General features: G+C 45.5%; 1 protein-coding gene across 1 annotated transcript in view; it reads right to left on the minus strand.

Annotated features, from left to right (window-relative positions):
* LOC140904241 (uncharacterized) overlaps positions 1-15,353 on the minus strand; it is a 307,623-nt gene that overhangs the window by 282,733 nt on the left and 9,537 nt on the right. The window contains exon 2 of the mRNA XM_073326716.1: positions 7,493-11,954. Within this exon, the coding sequence (XP_073182817.1) occupies positions 7,493-7,607 (115 nt within the window). The 5' untranslated portion in view covers positions 7,608-11,954. The remainder of the gene's footprint in view (positions 1-7,492; positions 11,955-15,353) is intronic.

Consider the following 15,353-nt stretch of genomic DNA (forward strand, 5'->3'; position numbering starts at 1 on the left):
ACAGACAGACATAAGCAATAGATTTAGAACATCCCAGGTATTTACCTATATTCTGATATGGTGTGGCTCATCAATGACAGGTCAGTACTGGCCAAACGCCTCCCTGCTGGGGAGTAAAGCTATCAGGAAAATGTCTCTACCAGCATAGCTCCCAAGGACTGCTCCCAAATACACTCTATTATCTAAACTTTTTATAACTAACTTCTACAAAACATATAGGTCATAATGACCCCTACTAAATCATCCCTTTTCCTAACTTTCAATAAACTTTTACTATCAGAGGCATCTAGACTCAAGCCTGTCCATCCACATAGTTTCTTTCACTCTCTGTTATTTATGTTTTCTTCCCTTCCTCCCATACTGATTAGCAAAACTGCCAGTAGTTATGACCTTGCGTCTGAAAGCCTGTCTCCAAATTAACCCTTAACTATGTGGTGTTCTATTTCATTAATTCATAGTGGCTGAGTGCATATAATATGGATGCAATTAGCTTAATCGCATTCTGGGGGTATAGACACCCCCGAAATCTAGGGCAACAGGGGGACCATCCAGTGTGAAAGGTACCTGCTGATGGAAAATCTCAGGAAGTAGGTGGGAGAGCTACAGAAGGAGGTAGGCAGGCTGAGGAGCATACATGCCCACAAGGAATTCCTTGAGAGTATTCATATGGAGACATTCAAGGCTGAGGAAGCTATCCAGCTACAGAGAACTGCTGTCTCACCATCGGGGGAGGAGGGCATGGCTCTGTCACAGGGAGGACACTGGCTGCTGGTTACTTCTGGCAGCAGGCAGTGCTCCACCCCTACTCCCAACCCACCCACCATGGTGTTGGAAAACCGATATGCTGCCCTGGCATTGAGTGATGAGGCCCCCCAAAAGGTGGTGGAGGAGAAGCCATGTTTCCCCAAGGCTGGGAGGATCACCGTCTCCACTCCCAGGAGGAAACATAGGGTAGTGGTGGTTGGAGACCTGAGGGGGACAGAGGCACCCATCTGTCAGCCTGACATGGCATCCCAGGAGGTATGCTGCCTGCCAGGGGCCCGTATCCAAGATGTTATGGGGGGATTGTCGAGGATCATCCAGCCCTCTGACTACTACCCCATGCTACTTATCCATGTGGGCACTAATGATACTGCAAGGTAAGACCCTCAGCAGATCAGAAAGTGACTACAGGGCTCTGGGAGTACAGGTGAAAGAGTTGGGCATGCACATGGTGTTCTCTTCAACCCTTTCAGGCAAGGGTAGGGGCCTAGGCAGAGACAGCTGCATCCTGGAGGTAAATGCCTGGCTGTGAGGATGGTGTCGCCAGGAGGGTTTCCGCTTCCTTGCCCATGGGATGCTGTTCCAGGAAGAAGGACTGTAAAGCAGAGATGGGGTCCACCTATCGAAGAAGGGGAAGAGCATATTTGCTAACCCAGTGAGAACGGCTTTAAACTAGGTTTGAAGGCGGCAGGTGACCAAAGCCCACAGGTAAGTCAAAAACATGGAGATCTGGGAGAAGGGTCGGAATCTGTGGAGAGAATGGGCTGTTATAGCAGAAATAAGGGAGAGACAAGACAGAACTGGGCTGGTGGGGGATCAAATCAATACCTTAGATGTCTGTATACTAATGTGAGAAGTATGGGGAATAAGCAGGAAGAACCCAAAATGCTGGTAAATAAACACAACTATGACATAGTTTGCATCACAGATTGCTGGGATAATACACGTGGAATATTAGCATAGAAGGGTACAGCTTGCTCAGGAAGGACAGGCAGGGGGAAAGGGAGGAAGTGTTGCTTTATATATTAAGAATGTCTACACTTGAACTGAGGTTGAGATGGAAATAGGAGACAGACTTGTTGAAAGTCTCTGGGTACGGCTAAAAGGGGTAAAAACGAGGGTGATGTCATGGCAGGGGTCTACTACAGACCACCTAACCGGGAAGAAGAGATGGATGAAGCTTTTTTAAACAACTAACAAAATCATCCAAAGCCCAGGACTTGGTGGTAATGCGGGACTTCAACTCCCCAGACATCTGTTGGGAAAACAACACAGCAGGGCCCAGATTACCCAATAAGTTCTTGGAATGTATTGGAGACAATTTTTTATTTCAGAAGGTGGAGAAAGCTACTAGGGGAGAAGCTGTTCTAGATTTGATTTTGACAAATAAGGAGGAACTGGTTGAGAATTTGGAAGTGGAAGGCAGCTTGGGTGAATGTGATCATGAAATGGTAGCGTTCGTGATTCTAAGGAATGGTAGGAAGGAGAACAGCAAAATAAAGACAATGGATTTCAAGAAGGCAGACTTTAGCAAACTCAGCTGGTAGGTAAGATCCCATGGGAAGCAAGTCTAAGGGGAAAAACAACTGAAGACAGTTGGCAGTTTTTCAAAGAGACATTATTAAGAGCACAAGAGCAAACTATCCCACTGTGTAGGAGAGATAGGAAATGTGGCAAGAGACCACCCTGGCTTAACGAAAAGATCTTCAATGATCTAAAAATAAGAGTCCTACAAAAAGTGGAAACTAGGTCAAATTACAAAGGTTGAATAAAAACATATAACACAAGTTTGTAGGGACACAATTAGAAAGGCCAAAGCACAAAATGAGATCAAACTAGCTAGAGACATAAATGGTAATATGAAAACATTCTACAAATACATTAGAAGCAAGAGGAAGACCAAGGACAGGGTAGGCCTGTTACTCAATGGGGGGTTGGGGGGGCGGTGATAATAACAGAAAATGTGGAAACGGCAAAGGTACTAATGACTTCTTTTTTCAGTTTTCACCAAGAAGGCTGGTGTTGATTGGACGTCTAACATAGTGAATGCCAGTGAAAATGAGGTAGGATCAGAGGCTAAATTTGGCAAAGAACAAGTTAAAAATTATTTAGAAAGTTAGATGTCTCCAAGTCACCAGAGCCTGATTAAATGCATCCTAGAACACTCAAGTTGCTGACTGAGGAGATATCTGAGCCATTAACGATTTATCTCTGAAAAGTCATGGAAGGTGGGAGAGATTCCAGAAGATTGGAAAAGGGCAAATATAGTGCCAATCTATAAAAAGTGAAATAAGGACAACCCAGAGAATTACAGCTTAACTTCTATACCCGGAAAGATAATGGAGCAAATAATTAAGCAATCAATTTGTAAACATCTAGAAGATGACAAGGTGATAAGTAACAGTTGGCATGGATTTGTCAAGAACAAATTGTGTCAAACCAACCTGATAGTTAGCTTTCTTTCACAGGGTAACAAGCCTTGTGGTTGGGGGGAAGAGGTAGATGTGGTATATTTTGAATTTAGTAAAGCTTTTGACACTGTCTCACATGACCTTCTCATAAACAAACTAGGGAAATGCAACCTAGATGGAGCTACTATAAGCTGGGTGCAAAACTGGTTGGAAAACCATTCCCAGAGAATGGTTATTGGTGATTCACAGTCATGCCAGAAAGGCATAATGAGTGGGGTCCCACAGGGATCGATTCTGGGTCCGGTTCTGTTCAATATCTTCATCAATGATTTCAATAATGGCATAGAGAGTACACTTATAAAGTTTGTGGACAATACCAAGCTGGGAGGGGTTGCAAGTGCTTTGGAGGATAGGATTAAAATTCAAAATGATCCAGACAAACTGGAGAAATGATCCGAAGTAAATAGGATGAAATTCAATACAGACAAATGCAAAGTACTCCATTTAGGAAGGAACAATTAGTTGCACTCCTACAAAATGGGAAATGACTACCTAGGAAGGAGTACTGCGGAAAGGGATCTGGGGGTCATAGTGGATCACAAGCTAAATATGAGTTGAAAGTGTAACACTGTTACAAAAAACCTGAACATCTTTCTGGGATGTATTAGCAGGAGTATTGTAAGCAAGACACGAGAAATAATTCTTCCTCTTTATGCTGCGCTGATTAATCCTTGACTGGAGTATTGTGTCTAGTTCTGAGTGCCATATTTCAGGAAAGATGTGGCCAAATTGGAGATAGTCCAGAGAAGAGCAACAAAAATGATTAAAGGTCTAGAAAACATGAGCTATGAGGGAAGATTGAAAAAATTGGGTTTGTTTAGTCTGCAGAAGAGAAGACTGAGAGGGGCCAGGATAACAGTTTTCAAGTACATAAAAGGTTGTTACAAGGAGGAGGGAGAAGAATTGTTCTTAACTTCTGAGGATAGGACAAGAAGCAAGGGGCTTAAATTGTAGCAAGGGAGGTTTAGATTGGACATTTGGAAACTTCCTAACTGTCAGGGTGGTTAAGAACTGGAATAAAATCACCGAGGGAGGTTGTAGAATCTCCATCATTGGGAATTTTAAGAGCAGGCTGGACAAACACCTGTCAGGGATGGTCTAGATAATACTTAGCCCTGCCACGAGTGCAGGGGACTGGACTAGATGACCTCTCGAGGTCCCTTCCAGTCCAATGATTCCATAATGCTATGGAACCATAGTCCCAAAATCTCCCCTATGTCACACTGACCCCCTCCACACATTTCCCAGGTGTTCCTTGGCCCAATTTCTCCACCCCAACCCCCCCATGACAAAGTTGGAGCTGCTCTGTAATGCTGATGAATTCTGTATGTTGACCTGGATATTGGGATATTTACTGTGTGAATAATTTGATTAGTTTAATGGGGGGGGGGGGGAGAGGCCTGTAAGAAAATGAGCAGAAAGGGAAGGTGAATGGCTCATGATGAGTCACACCTTGGCAGTCCCTTTCTAAGAAACAATGCCCAAACTATTTGCTTTGAATATTCTACCTCCTTTCTCCAGCCAACTTACAGAACTGGGTTTCATGAGCTGCGCCAGGCCTGGGACCCAAAACAGGGACTCCCTCTATAGAGGAGGCTGGCTGCTCAGATAATTATTTGGAGAAGTGAGACAGAAACTCAGGGACCCTGCTGGGGTGTCTGAAGAAGCGAGACCTGCCTATCTGATGACTGGGGATGACAGGCTTTTAGGTAAGACAGGCATGTGTGAAAACAGTTAGTTTAAAATCCTTTTTGCTCTTGTGCTTTTTTCCTGTGCAAAATAAACATGACTGTGGTTTGAAGAAACTTGTTTTGTCACTCTGCACCCCTGATCCCAGACTCTCAAAGGTGTTTGCACTCAACCTGAGTTGCTGGGTAAGCACAGCTGATATGCCAGTTATTGTCACCCAGGGCTCTGGCTGGGAGCAGGAGTATTCCAGAAATGCAAGAGGCCTGACAGCTTCGTGGGGGTGGGCACTCTGTCACCTGGAAGGGAACAGAGGTGTAGCTATGATACCCGGTCCCCTTCTTCTCACCAATCTCAGCCCTCCCCACCTCCTGCGACCCAAGGAGTACCCATTCCTTGTGTTCTTTCCTTCCCCACAGTTGTCAGTTGGCTGGTGGGTGGGCGTGTTCTTTCTTTGTGCTGTTTAGCTTTGCACAGAGAATTGGTTCAGCAAACCTCGACAGTACTAACCAGTGTCGTTAAGTGCTAAAGGCTAAAATGTCATTGCCTTAGTAATGGTGTTCAGGGTGCCCTCTGCTTCTGTCCTTAAAATGTTAATGTAATTAGTAAATAGCGCAGCATGTTAATTCAGCAGACCTCAATGTTACTTATAAAAAAGACAGACACAAGCACGGTTCAGTGTCAAAGGCACTCAGCCAGGTTTATTGCCCGCCAGGCACATTCCTAGTGCCCTGGCATCGTGGTTAGGCAATGTGGCTAATCATACAGTATTTCATCAGCTGCAAATCTGAATAGGAATCCAAGGAGCCTGTCCTGCTGTGTGCCATGGAAAGAAACCATTCCAGATTACTTTTGGCATTCATGGAGCAGCTGCACACAGTGGACCTTTGCTACTGCGCTCGGGAAACAAGCACTGAGTGGTGGGATCATACTTTTATACAGGTCTAGGATGAGGAGCAGTGGCTGAAAAACTTTTGGATGCACAAAGCCAACTTCCTGGAACTGTGAGCAGAGCTCACCTCTGCCCTGTGCTGCAAGGACACCAAAATGAGAGCTGTTCTCTCGGTGGAGAAGCACGTGGCAATTGCTGTGTGGAAGTTGGCTCCAGCTACTACAGGTTGGTCATGAATCAGTTTGGAGTTGGGAAGTTGAGCGTGGGGGTCATGTTTACACAAGTGTGCAAGGCCATTCCATCACATACTGCTATGAAGGACTGTGACTCTGGGAAATGTGCATGAAATAGTGGATGGCTTTGAAGGAATGGGATTCCTTAACTGTTCTGGGGTGGCAGATGGCATGCATATCCCAATTTTGGCCCCAGACCATCTTGCAATGGAGCACATCAATAGAAAGGGCTACTTCTGTGTGGTATTGTAGGGTGCTTGTGGATCACGGGGGTTGTTTCACTGATATCAAAGCAGGGTGGTCAGGGGAGGTGCATGACACCCGCATCTTCAAGAACACTAGCGTCTATAGCAAGCTGCAAGCAGGGACTTTCTTTCCAGACCAGAAGTTCCCAATGTGGGATGTTGAAATGCCCGTAGTACTCATGGGAGATCCAGCCTACACCTTACTTCCATGGCTCATGAAGCCTTACAGTGGAAACGTTGACAGCAGCAAGGAACGCTTCAGCAACTGGCTGAGCAGATGCAGAATGACTGTTGAATGTATGTTTGGCAGTTTAAAGGCTCGCTGGCGCTGCCTTTATGGCAGGTTAGATCTCAGTGAGGAAAATATTCCCATGGTCATAGCAGCCTGCTGTACTTTTCATAATATTTATGAAACTAAAGGGGAAAAGTTTTCCTAGGGTGGAGTGTGGAGTCAGATCTCCTGGCACCAGATTTTGAGCTGCCAGATACTGGGGCTATTAAAGGGACACAATAGGGAGGCTATTCGAATCAGGGAGGCTTTGAAGCAACATTTTGACAGTGAGCCACAGTAATGTGTCTTTCTGCAATGCATTCAGCCAGGCTTTGTTTACTTGCTGCCTGGAATGACCCTTGTGGTGATTGTTTCCTGAGTGTGATCTGTAGTCTGCATATGTGCCCTTTCCCACTGTGTATGAATTCCTGCAGTAACCACCATATGTAGAAAGAAAATGAGTCTTTATTTTTCTCCTATGAGTACATTTATATTAAACAGCAATAACCAATACACAGAATTCAATGTCTTGCGAGGCACAGAACACTGAGGAATAGCCTCTTAATGGAGGCGCTCATAGCTGTGTGTGAGTCCAGCTGTAGTTAAGGAACCTGTCCGAAGGCTGGAGTGCAAGGGGTACTGCAACAGGCAGGGCACATGCAAGGAATGTGAGGTGGAGTTTGGGGAGGGTCTGGCACACAGTTAGCTCAGTTAGGGACTTCAGCATCTCTGTTTGGTCCTCCATCAGTTTATCATCCACTCCTGGCCCTCTGAAATATGCTCCTGGCCCTGCTTCCTCTCCTGGCTATGTATTTTCAATTTTTCATTAATTGACTCTCGCCATGCCCTGTGAGCGTGATCTGTGGTGTCAGAGACATTTGGAGCACCTCTCTAAACATGTCCTCCTTCCTCCGTCTGGGTGGCCTCCTTACCTGATGCAAGCGCTTGGCTGGTGTGTAAGGGGTTCCCCTCAAGGCCACATCTACAGAAAAACAAGAAGCAATCAATAGAGGCAGTACTGTGAGTGCACTCACAGCATTGAATCATAATAATTAAGTACACCTCTTTCTCACTCTCCCTTGGCAAGCACTAAGTGTCCTAAACATGGTGAGTTTGGCCCATGGGGGTGGTGGAGATCCAAGGTGGGGCAAAATGTCTAGGTGGTTTTCAAAATGTCTAGGTTGGAAGGGAATCACTGCAAGCAACTAGGGACACTATTGTAAATTCTGCCAGTTTTCTACAAGCGTGGGTCATTGAAGCCGATCCCTCATTCCCAATAGTAAACAAGGATGCATCTCCTGCTTACCTGTGGCTTCAGACCAAGTCCCTCTGCTGCTTGCCTGTGTGCTGATTTGATCCTTGCACAAGTGATTGCCGATTGTTGTGGGAAAATTTCCTATAGCAGGGTAAGAAACAAAGCTGCTCTGCCAAGGAGCCTTCAGCAGAGAATTGGTGAGTACCTCCCAGGAAAGCTTCCTAGCTATCCCTCTGGAGGATTCCCGTGAAATCTTGGTGTGTATTAACACACTTTCTCACTAGGCCTCCTGTGACACACTGTGCCTCAAAGTAGCACCCTGTAACCCCCCTATTCATCATTCATATATGGCTGTGATATATCAAACGAAGCATGCCATTTAAGAAAGCATATGAAAGGTCATGATCTGCTGAAGCTCATTGTTTGTCAAAATATGTATATCGTTAGTGTGCATGAAGTTATGAGATCCTGTTCTATGGTTATTAATGAAATATGTTGTGGGTTGGGGAGTCGCCCACTGCTAGTTGTCCAGTGACAACAAAGGAGGTAACCACACCCAGGCGGGCACTGAATGACCACAGGGAAGCCATAAACAAAGGATTTAAAATTATGTAAGACAGTTGCACAAGTACCACACAATCTGGATTGCTCAACTCTATGACTCAGTTGCACAAGGCCACACCAGTGGGACTGCTCAGGCCTTGCTGAGTCACAGAGTTTCCAGGACATGTTAGTATTTTCCAGGCACATGGACTGAGGGTATAAAATAAGGGACAGTGGCATCGTGCAATTACCTTTCTCCTCCCCCACCTACACTGTCGAAACAAGAACACTGGGAAAACAAGACCTGAACTGAGGAGCCTGGTCCCAGGCTGAAGAGGAAAATCAGCCTGTGTATTAAGGATTGTAACCTGCCTGCAACATCCAGTGAGGTGAGAAAAACTGCTTGATCCAAATACAGCTTAGTCTAATGAGATTTACAATTTAGATTGCATACTTACTTTTTATTTTATTTGGTAACTATTTCTGACCTTTATGACTACCACTTATAATCACTTAAAAATCTAGCTTTCTGTAGTTAATAAACCTATTCTAATATTTTATCCTTACCAGTGAGTTTGTCTAAAGTGCTTGGGAAATTTGCTTAGCTTACAAAGGCTGGTGCATGTCCACTTTCCTTTGATGAAGTGGTGAACTAATGAGTAAGTTTGCACTGTTAAAGAGAAGGTCTCAAGCAGTGTAAGATAATATTTTTCTGGGATTCAAGGTTAGGGGCTTGGGAGCCTTTATGCAGCTTAGCTGGGTGTGCCTCTGTTTGTTGGTGGCTGAGTGAAAACACCACTTTGAGGGGTTCACTGTTTGTCACTGGCCAAGTATTGTGAGAGCCAGCCCAGGCTGGAGATTTAAGGGGGCACAGCAGTCCCACAGTTCCAGGTTGTACCCTGGGGGTCTTGTCGCACCCCCACAGCGTAGCTGCATAGGGAAATGGGAAGCAGACACAAACACTGCAAGTCTTGTACATTTCTACACCTTAACCAACTTCTACCATAAAATGAAACCAAGGACAGCCGAATGTGAAACGGAGCAGTATCAAATCAAAAAGAGCACTTACCAGAGCTCCTTTCTGCACTGTGAGCACCAGAGACAGAGTGCTGGGACTGGCTTGAATCCTCCAGGGTTGAGAAGAGGTCCTGACTTGCCTTCATTGCATTGGATGACCCTGCCCCACCTCATCTTCTAATTCCATTTTGTCCTCAGGGTTAAGTGTGCTGGCTGCTGTCTCCAGCCCCCCTGAAGTATCCATGGGGATCTTGGTGCTGGAGGTGGGGTCACCCCCGAAGACAGCATACAGCTCCTTGCAGAAGCAGCAGGTCTCTGGTGCAGCACCAGAGGTCCAGCACCAGGTGGTTTGACTCCCTTGCCTTCTTGTACACCTGCCTCAGCTCCTTGATGTTTATACGTCCCGTTCTGTAGGCCTTTTCCAACATGCCATGAGAAATCTTCCCGTAGCTATTGAAGTTCCTAGGGCTGGAAGGAGCTGGGACCGCACAGCCTGCTCTCCCCACAGACCCAGCAGATCCAACATCTCCGGTGTACTCCAAGCAGGAGCACGTTTGCTGAGCGGAGCCACCACGGTCAGCTGGGAAGATGCAATGTGAGCTCTCCACGCCAAGCAAACAGGAAGCGGAATTTCAAAATTTCCCAGTACTTTTAAAGGGGGAGGGGTGAACGTCTGTGTACCTGGCTGCAGGGCAGCCAAGATCGAATTGCTGAGCAGAGTGGTCAGGATGGGCATTGTGAGGCACCTCCTGGAGGCCACGTACAGTGACATAACCAAGCACAGTGTCTACACTGACACGCTGTCAACCTAACTTTGCCACCAAAAGCTCTACGCCTCCCATCGTGGTGGCTTTAGTTTGTCAGCAAAGCAGAAGAGTTAAACTCTTCTGGGGGAGGTTTAGGTTGGATATTAGGAAAAACTTCTTCACTCGGAGGGTGGTGAAACACTGGAATGCGTTACCTAGGGAGGTGGTGGAATCTCCTTCCTTAGAAGTTTTTAAGGCCAGGCTTGACAAAGCCCTGGCTGGGATGATTTAGTTGGGAATTGGTCCTGCTTTGAGCAGGGGGTTGGACTAGATGACCTCCTGGGGTCCCTTCCAACCCTGATCTTCTATGAACTGGCAAGTGGAGCATTGTAGTGTGTACACCACAACTGTTTTATTGATGAAAGCTGACTTTTGTCAACAAAACTCTGTTGTGTAGACAGGGCCTAAGTGGATGTACATATATGATCATGAGCAAATTGCAACTATTCATTAAAAAGAAAAATAAAGCAGTACTAAACATTGAGAGTAACTTCAAGACAACATGAAATCCATTTATACAATTGGCTACTGCTACTCTGTATACATTTCAGATCCTTCATCTGATGAAAAACTGGGAATTCTACAACAGTACTCTGGAAAACAAATTGTGAAACACAAGGGAATGGACACAATTGTGGGCCAATCATTCTAAACTTATTCAATGTCAATTTTTCATTATTATGTCTTAATGATGTGTTATTATGATGTGATTTCTAATTAAAAGTCTTATTAGTCTGCAGAAACCTATTTGAGGCATAGACATTAGTACTGTGGAGAGAACAAGAGACCCTAACTATATATAGAAAAAAAATAGCAATTCTTTTTGATGCAAGAGTCAGACAATAATTTTGTTATGTAGGCCTAGTGAGGCCAGAGTACGTAGGAAGATAACATATAATGCCCAGAAACAATTAAGTTCAGCAATGACCCTTAATTATAAGTATAGACACTTAGTACATGGACTGTTTTCTGTAACTGTAAGAAATCTAACTCCTTGAGAGGCAGTAGCTAGGTTGACAGAAGAATATTTCCATCGACCTAGCAGTGTCTATACCAGGCATAGGTTGGCTTAGCTATGTCTCTCAGGGATGTGATTTTTTTCACACCTCTCAGTAACATAGCTAGGTCAACCTATGTTTCAGTTGTGGACCAGGCCTTAGCCCTAATCCTCCACAGACACCTTCCCCTTCCTTACACAGCCTCAGCCCTCCCCACCTACTGGCATCTTTTTTTCCTCTCCCACTGCTCCCTGTTCTCCCTTCGTTCCCAAACGGCACCTTATACATTCTCCTATCAACAGGTGGACACATCTGACCACCACACAATCCATGCATGACATAGTACATCTATTTACTAGACTTTATTTAGAATTGCCTCTTAACTTTCCTACCTTTTCCTCATTTTATCATTCAGTTTTCATAAATCCAGAAAGGGTAAATTATATAAAATTTTAAAATGATATATTTTTTTCAAAACGGACCGATAGCACACAAAAAAAATCACATATCCAAAAATGATACCAGGGCAGGACACAAGGCAAAAAAAAAAAAGGGGGGTATGGAAACCTGTCAAAAATTAGATGATGAGAAAACATATAAAAGTGAGCCCCCACAGTTATTAATAACTGATGGGACAGGAGTTCTTACCCAGCAAAGTCATATTCTCATAGGTCTCCTGCATGACGTCTGTGTAGCGGGTTCTCTGAGGGGGGTCCAGCACAGCCCACTCTTCCTTGGTGAAATGCACAGCCACTTCCTCGAAGGTCACCGGCCCCTGAAAGAGAATAATTCCCCAGTCAGTACCTGCTGCCCCAGTGATAACCGCATTATTTATGGGAGAGCAGGGCCAGTAAAATGGAAGCTCTTGGAGTGGCATGGTAGCAGAGTCCCACCCCCACCATTTTCAGAGCAGCTAGGAGGCACCAGGGTAAGGTGAGAAAGAGAGCCCCTCATCCCACCCAGAGGACAAAGGGAGGCATGGTCTTCACATTTATTACACAGCTACTAGCCAGAGATTGATATAGTAGATGGAGCCCCCAACTCCCTCAAAATAAAGAAACAATATATAACAAATAAAGGAAAGGGGAAGTCGATAGTAAAGAATATAAGTCAGAAGCTTGGAATTATAGAAAATTGAAAAGGGAAGCTAAAGGACACAAGGAGAAATCTAGGGCCAGCAGAGTTAAGGATGATATAAAGAAGATTTTTTTTAAATTGTACTAGAACAAAACAAATCCTAACAATGGTATTGGTACATTACTAAATGGAACTGGTAGAACTATCAATAATAATGCAGAAGAGGCAAAAGTTTTCAATAAATAGTTCTGTTCTATATTTGGGGGAAAAAATAAAGGATTGTCAGGAATCAGGGCCTGCAAACAGAGTCAGTCTGAAAGCAGGGCCTACAGCAGAACCAGTTTCTGTACAACCTAATGAGTGCAGCTCGCTTGTAATAGATTGCCTAATTGGCTATAGCGTGTGATTGATTGGAAAAGTCAGCAGACCAGCTCTTATGTCCAGCAGCCACAGCAGTCCAGCAACTGCTCAAACCATTCACCAATGGCTGTGGCAACTCCTGCACCTGCTTGTTCCCAGTTCGGCTCCAGCCTTGGACCCAGGCTTGCCCCACTCCAGAGAACCAAGTTCTGACTCCTGACGCCAGCCATGACCCTTGGCTCTGGCGCTTGGCCTCTGATCCTGGGTCCCAAGTCCTGGCTACCGATGGCTGCTCCAACCAGTAGGCCTGACTGCCTACATTAGCTTCTGCTAGCCATGGCTCCCCATCACTACTGTCTTCCCCAAGCCCATCTAAGTTGATTAGGTCTGGCCTTCCCTCTGAACTGGAGAAGAACTGATACTGTGCACCAGACTTCTGCCTATACTGCGTGGGACCAGGATACTTTGCATCAAGCTGCCCCACCGAGGTCTGATCTACACCCACGTTGGGAAATGCCAAGCCCCAGCCCCAACAGGGAAGTCTGGGCTTGGCTGGGTCCTTCCCCTCTCCCCACAGCCCACACCAATACTTGTCTGCCTGTATCCTGGTGGTGGCCAATCAGTGCTCTCTGTCTCTGGCATGTTGCGATGCCCGACCCCAACTGGGAAGCGCTGTTGGACTTGGTCAATTTTATGGACTTTATGGATGTGGAATTATCCCATATTAGACCCCCCCTAAGCCTCCCAATGCAAGGATTCCCCAAACTAGTCGAGTCCATACCTGGGTCACTCTTTTCATCACACCAGATGGCTCCCTTTGAGCAACTACTTTTTGAAGCAAACAAGAAACCTTCTAGTTTGGGCTCATTCATGCACCACATTTACCAGTTGTCCTTGGCTCATTGCCCGTGACCTGCACAGCTGCTGGCTGTAAGGCGTGATACCCTTTGACTCCCTGCCTTGCCTACAATCCTGTTTCTCAAGGTCGAACCCAAGACCAGAAACTTGCTGCAGCTTATGCAGCCCTGTAGAGAATTCAGAGACACAAAGAGAAGATTCATAGGTGACCTTGGTAAACCCTATACAAACTTAAGAACGGCCATACTGGGTCAGACCAAAGGTCCATCTAGCCCAGTATCCTGTCCTCTGACAGTGGCCAATGCCAGGTGCCCCAGAAGGAACTAACAAAACAGGTAATCATCCCCTGTTGCCCACTCCCAGCTTCTGGCAAACAAAAGCAAGGGATACCATCTCTGCCCATCCTGGCTAATAGAAATTGATGGACCTATCCTCCATGAATTTATCTAGTACTTTTTTAAACCCAGTTATAGTCTTGGCCTTCAGCATCCTCTGACAAAGAGTTCCACAAGGTTGACTGTGCACTGTGTGAAGACCCACAACCTCCTCAATTGTGCCATATCAACTCTATCCCGATGCATTTCAGAAAAAGAGACCCAACACCCGACCACTTCATCTACCTTCAGTCAGAAGTAGAGTTTCCCTTCACATGCATTTACTCCCTCTCTGAACCCAAATTACAAGCACTCCAGAACCATCTTGAGGAAAGCTGGCAGAAGGAATTCATTCACATGCCCTGTGGGGGCACCATTCTTCTTTGTGGTGCAGAAAGATGGCTTCCTCGGGCCTTCTGTGGACTCCTGAGAGTTGCACAAGATTGCAGCCTGAAAACTCTATCCCTTACTGCTTATTAATGAGCTGTTCAAGACTCTGCTCTGCCAGGATCTTCACAAAGTTGGACCTCCTTGGAGTTTATAACCTGGTGAGGATCCGAGAAGGAGATTAATGGGAGACCTTCTTCTGTACCCGGTATGGCCACTTCAAGTATTTGGTCATGCTTTTGGGTTGTGCAATGCCCTGGGAACCTCCCATCGTTTAATAAATTACATCTTTAGGGACATGCTGGCCCAGATTACCATCTTTTACCTGTACAACATCTTCATTTGCTCCAAAAGTCAGGACCAACACAATGATCACGTGTTCGGTCTTGGAGAGTCTACACTTAAACCAACCACCTCTACTCAAAGCTTGAGAAATGCAAGTTTAATAAAGACATAGGGAAATTTCTGAGATAGACGGTCACACCTGAGGGACTCACCAGGGACCCACCTAAGACTGGCAGTATCTGACTGGGCTGCACCCAAGGATGTACAAGGGTGCAACAATTCTTGGGGTTTGTCAGTTTCTACAGGCAATTTATTAAAAGATTCTCTAGCCTGGTTTCACCCAGAAAAAGGGAGCCCAATTTTGCCTAGTCCACAGAGAATCAGTCAGCCCTTGATTGACCGACGAGTGCATCAGTTATCCTGATTCATTCAGATCCCACTAAACCATTTACCAAGGACAATGCCTCAAACTTTGCCATTGGTGCAGTGTTATCTCAACATGCAGCCCCCACCCCCGACAACCAAATCCACTTTGTGCTTCTTAATCTTGGAAGCTAACTGCCACGGAGAACAATTACAATATTTGGGGAAGGAGATACCATCTTAAAAGGTGGCTTTCAAGGAGTGGTACCGCCTCCTAGCAGGAACCCAATTCCTAGTCCAAGTCCTGATGATCAATAAGAACTTGGAATACCTAGGGACTGCTACATGAGTTTGAAGAAGAGGGACCAGCAGATCCCACTTTGATTCTCACTTAAATTTTGTTGTAACCTCTCACCCGGGAATGAGAAATGGGAAGGCAGATGTCCTGCCTGAAAAGTTGAGTCTCTTGC

The sequence above is a fragment of the Lepidochelys kempii genome, chromosome 28, assembly GCF_965140265.1.
Source record: "Lepidochelys kempii isolate rLepKem1 chromosome 28, rLepKem1.hap2, whole genome shotgun sequence".
NCBI lineage: Eukaryota > Metazoa > Chordata > Testudines > Cheloniidae > Lepidochelys > Lepidochelys kempii.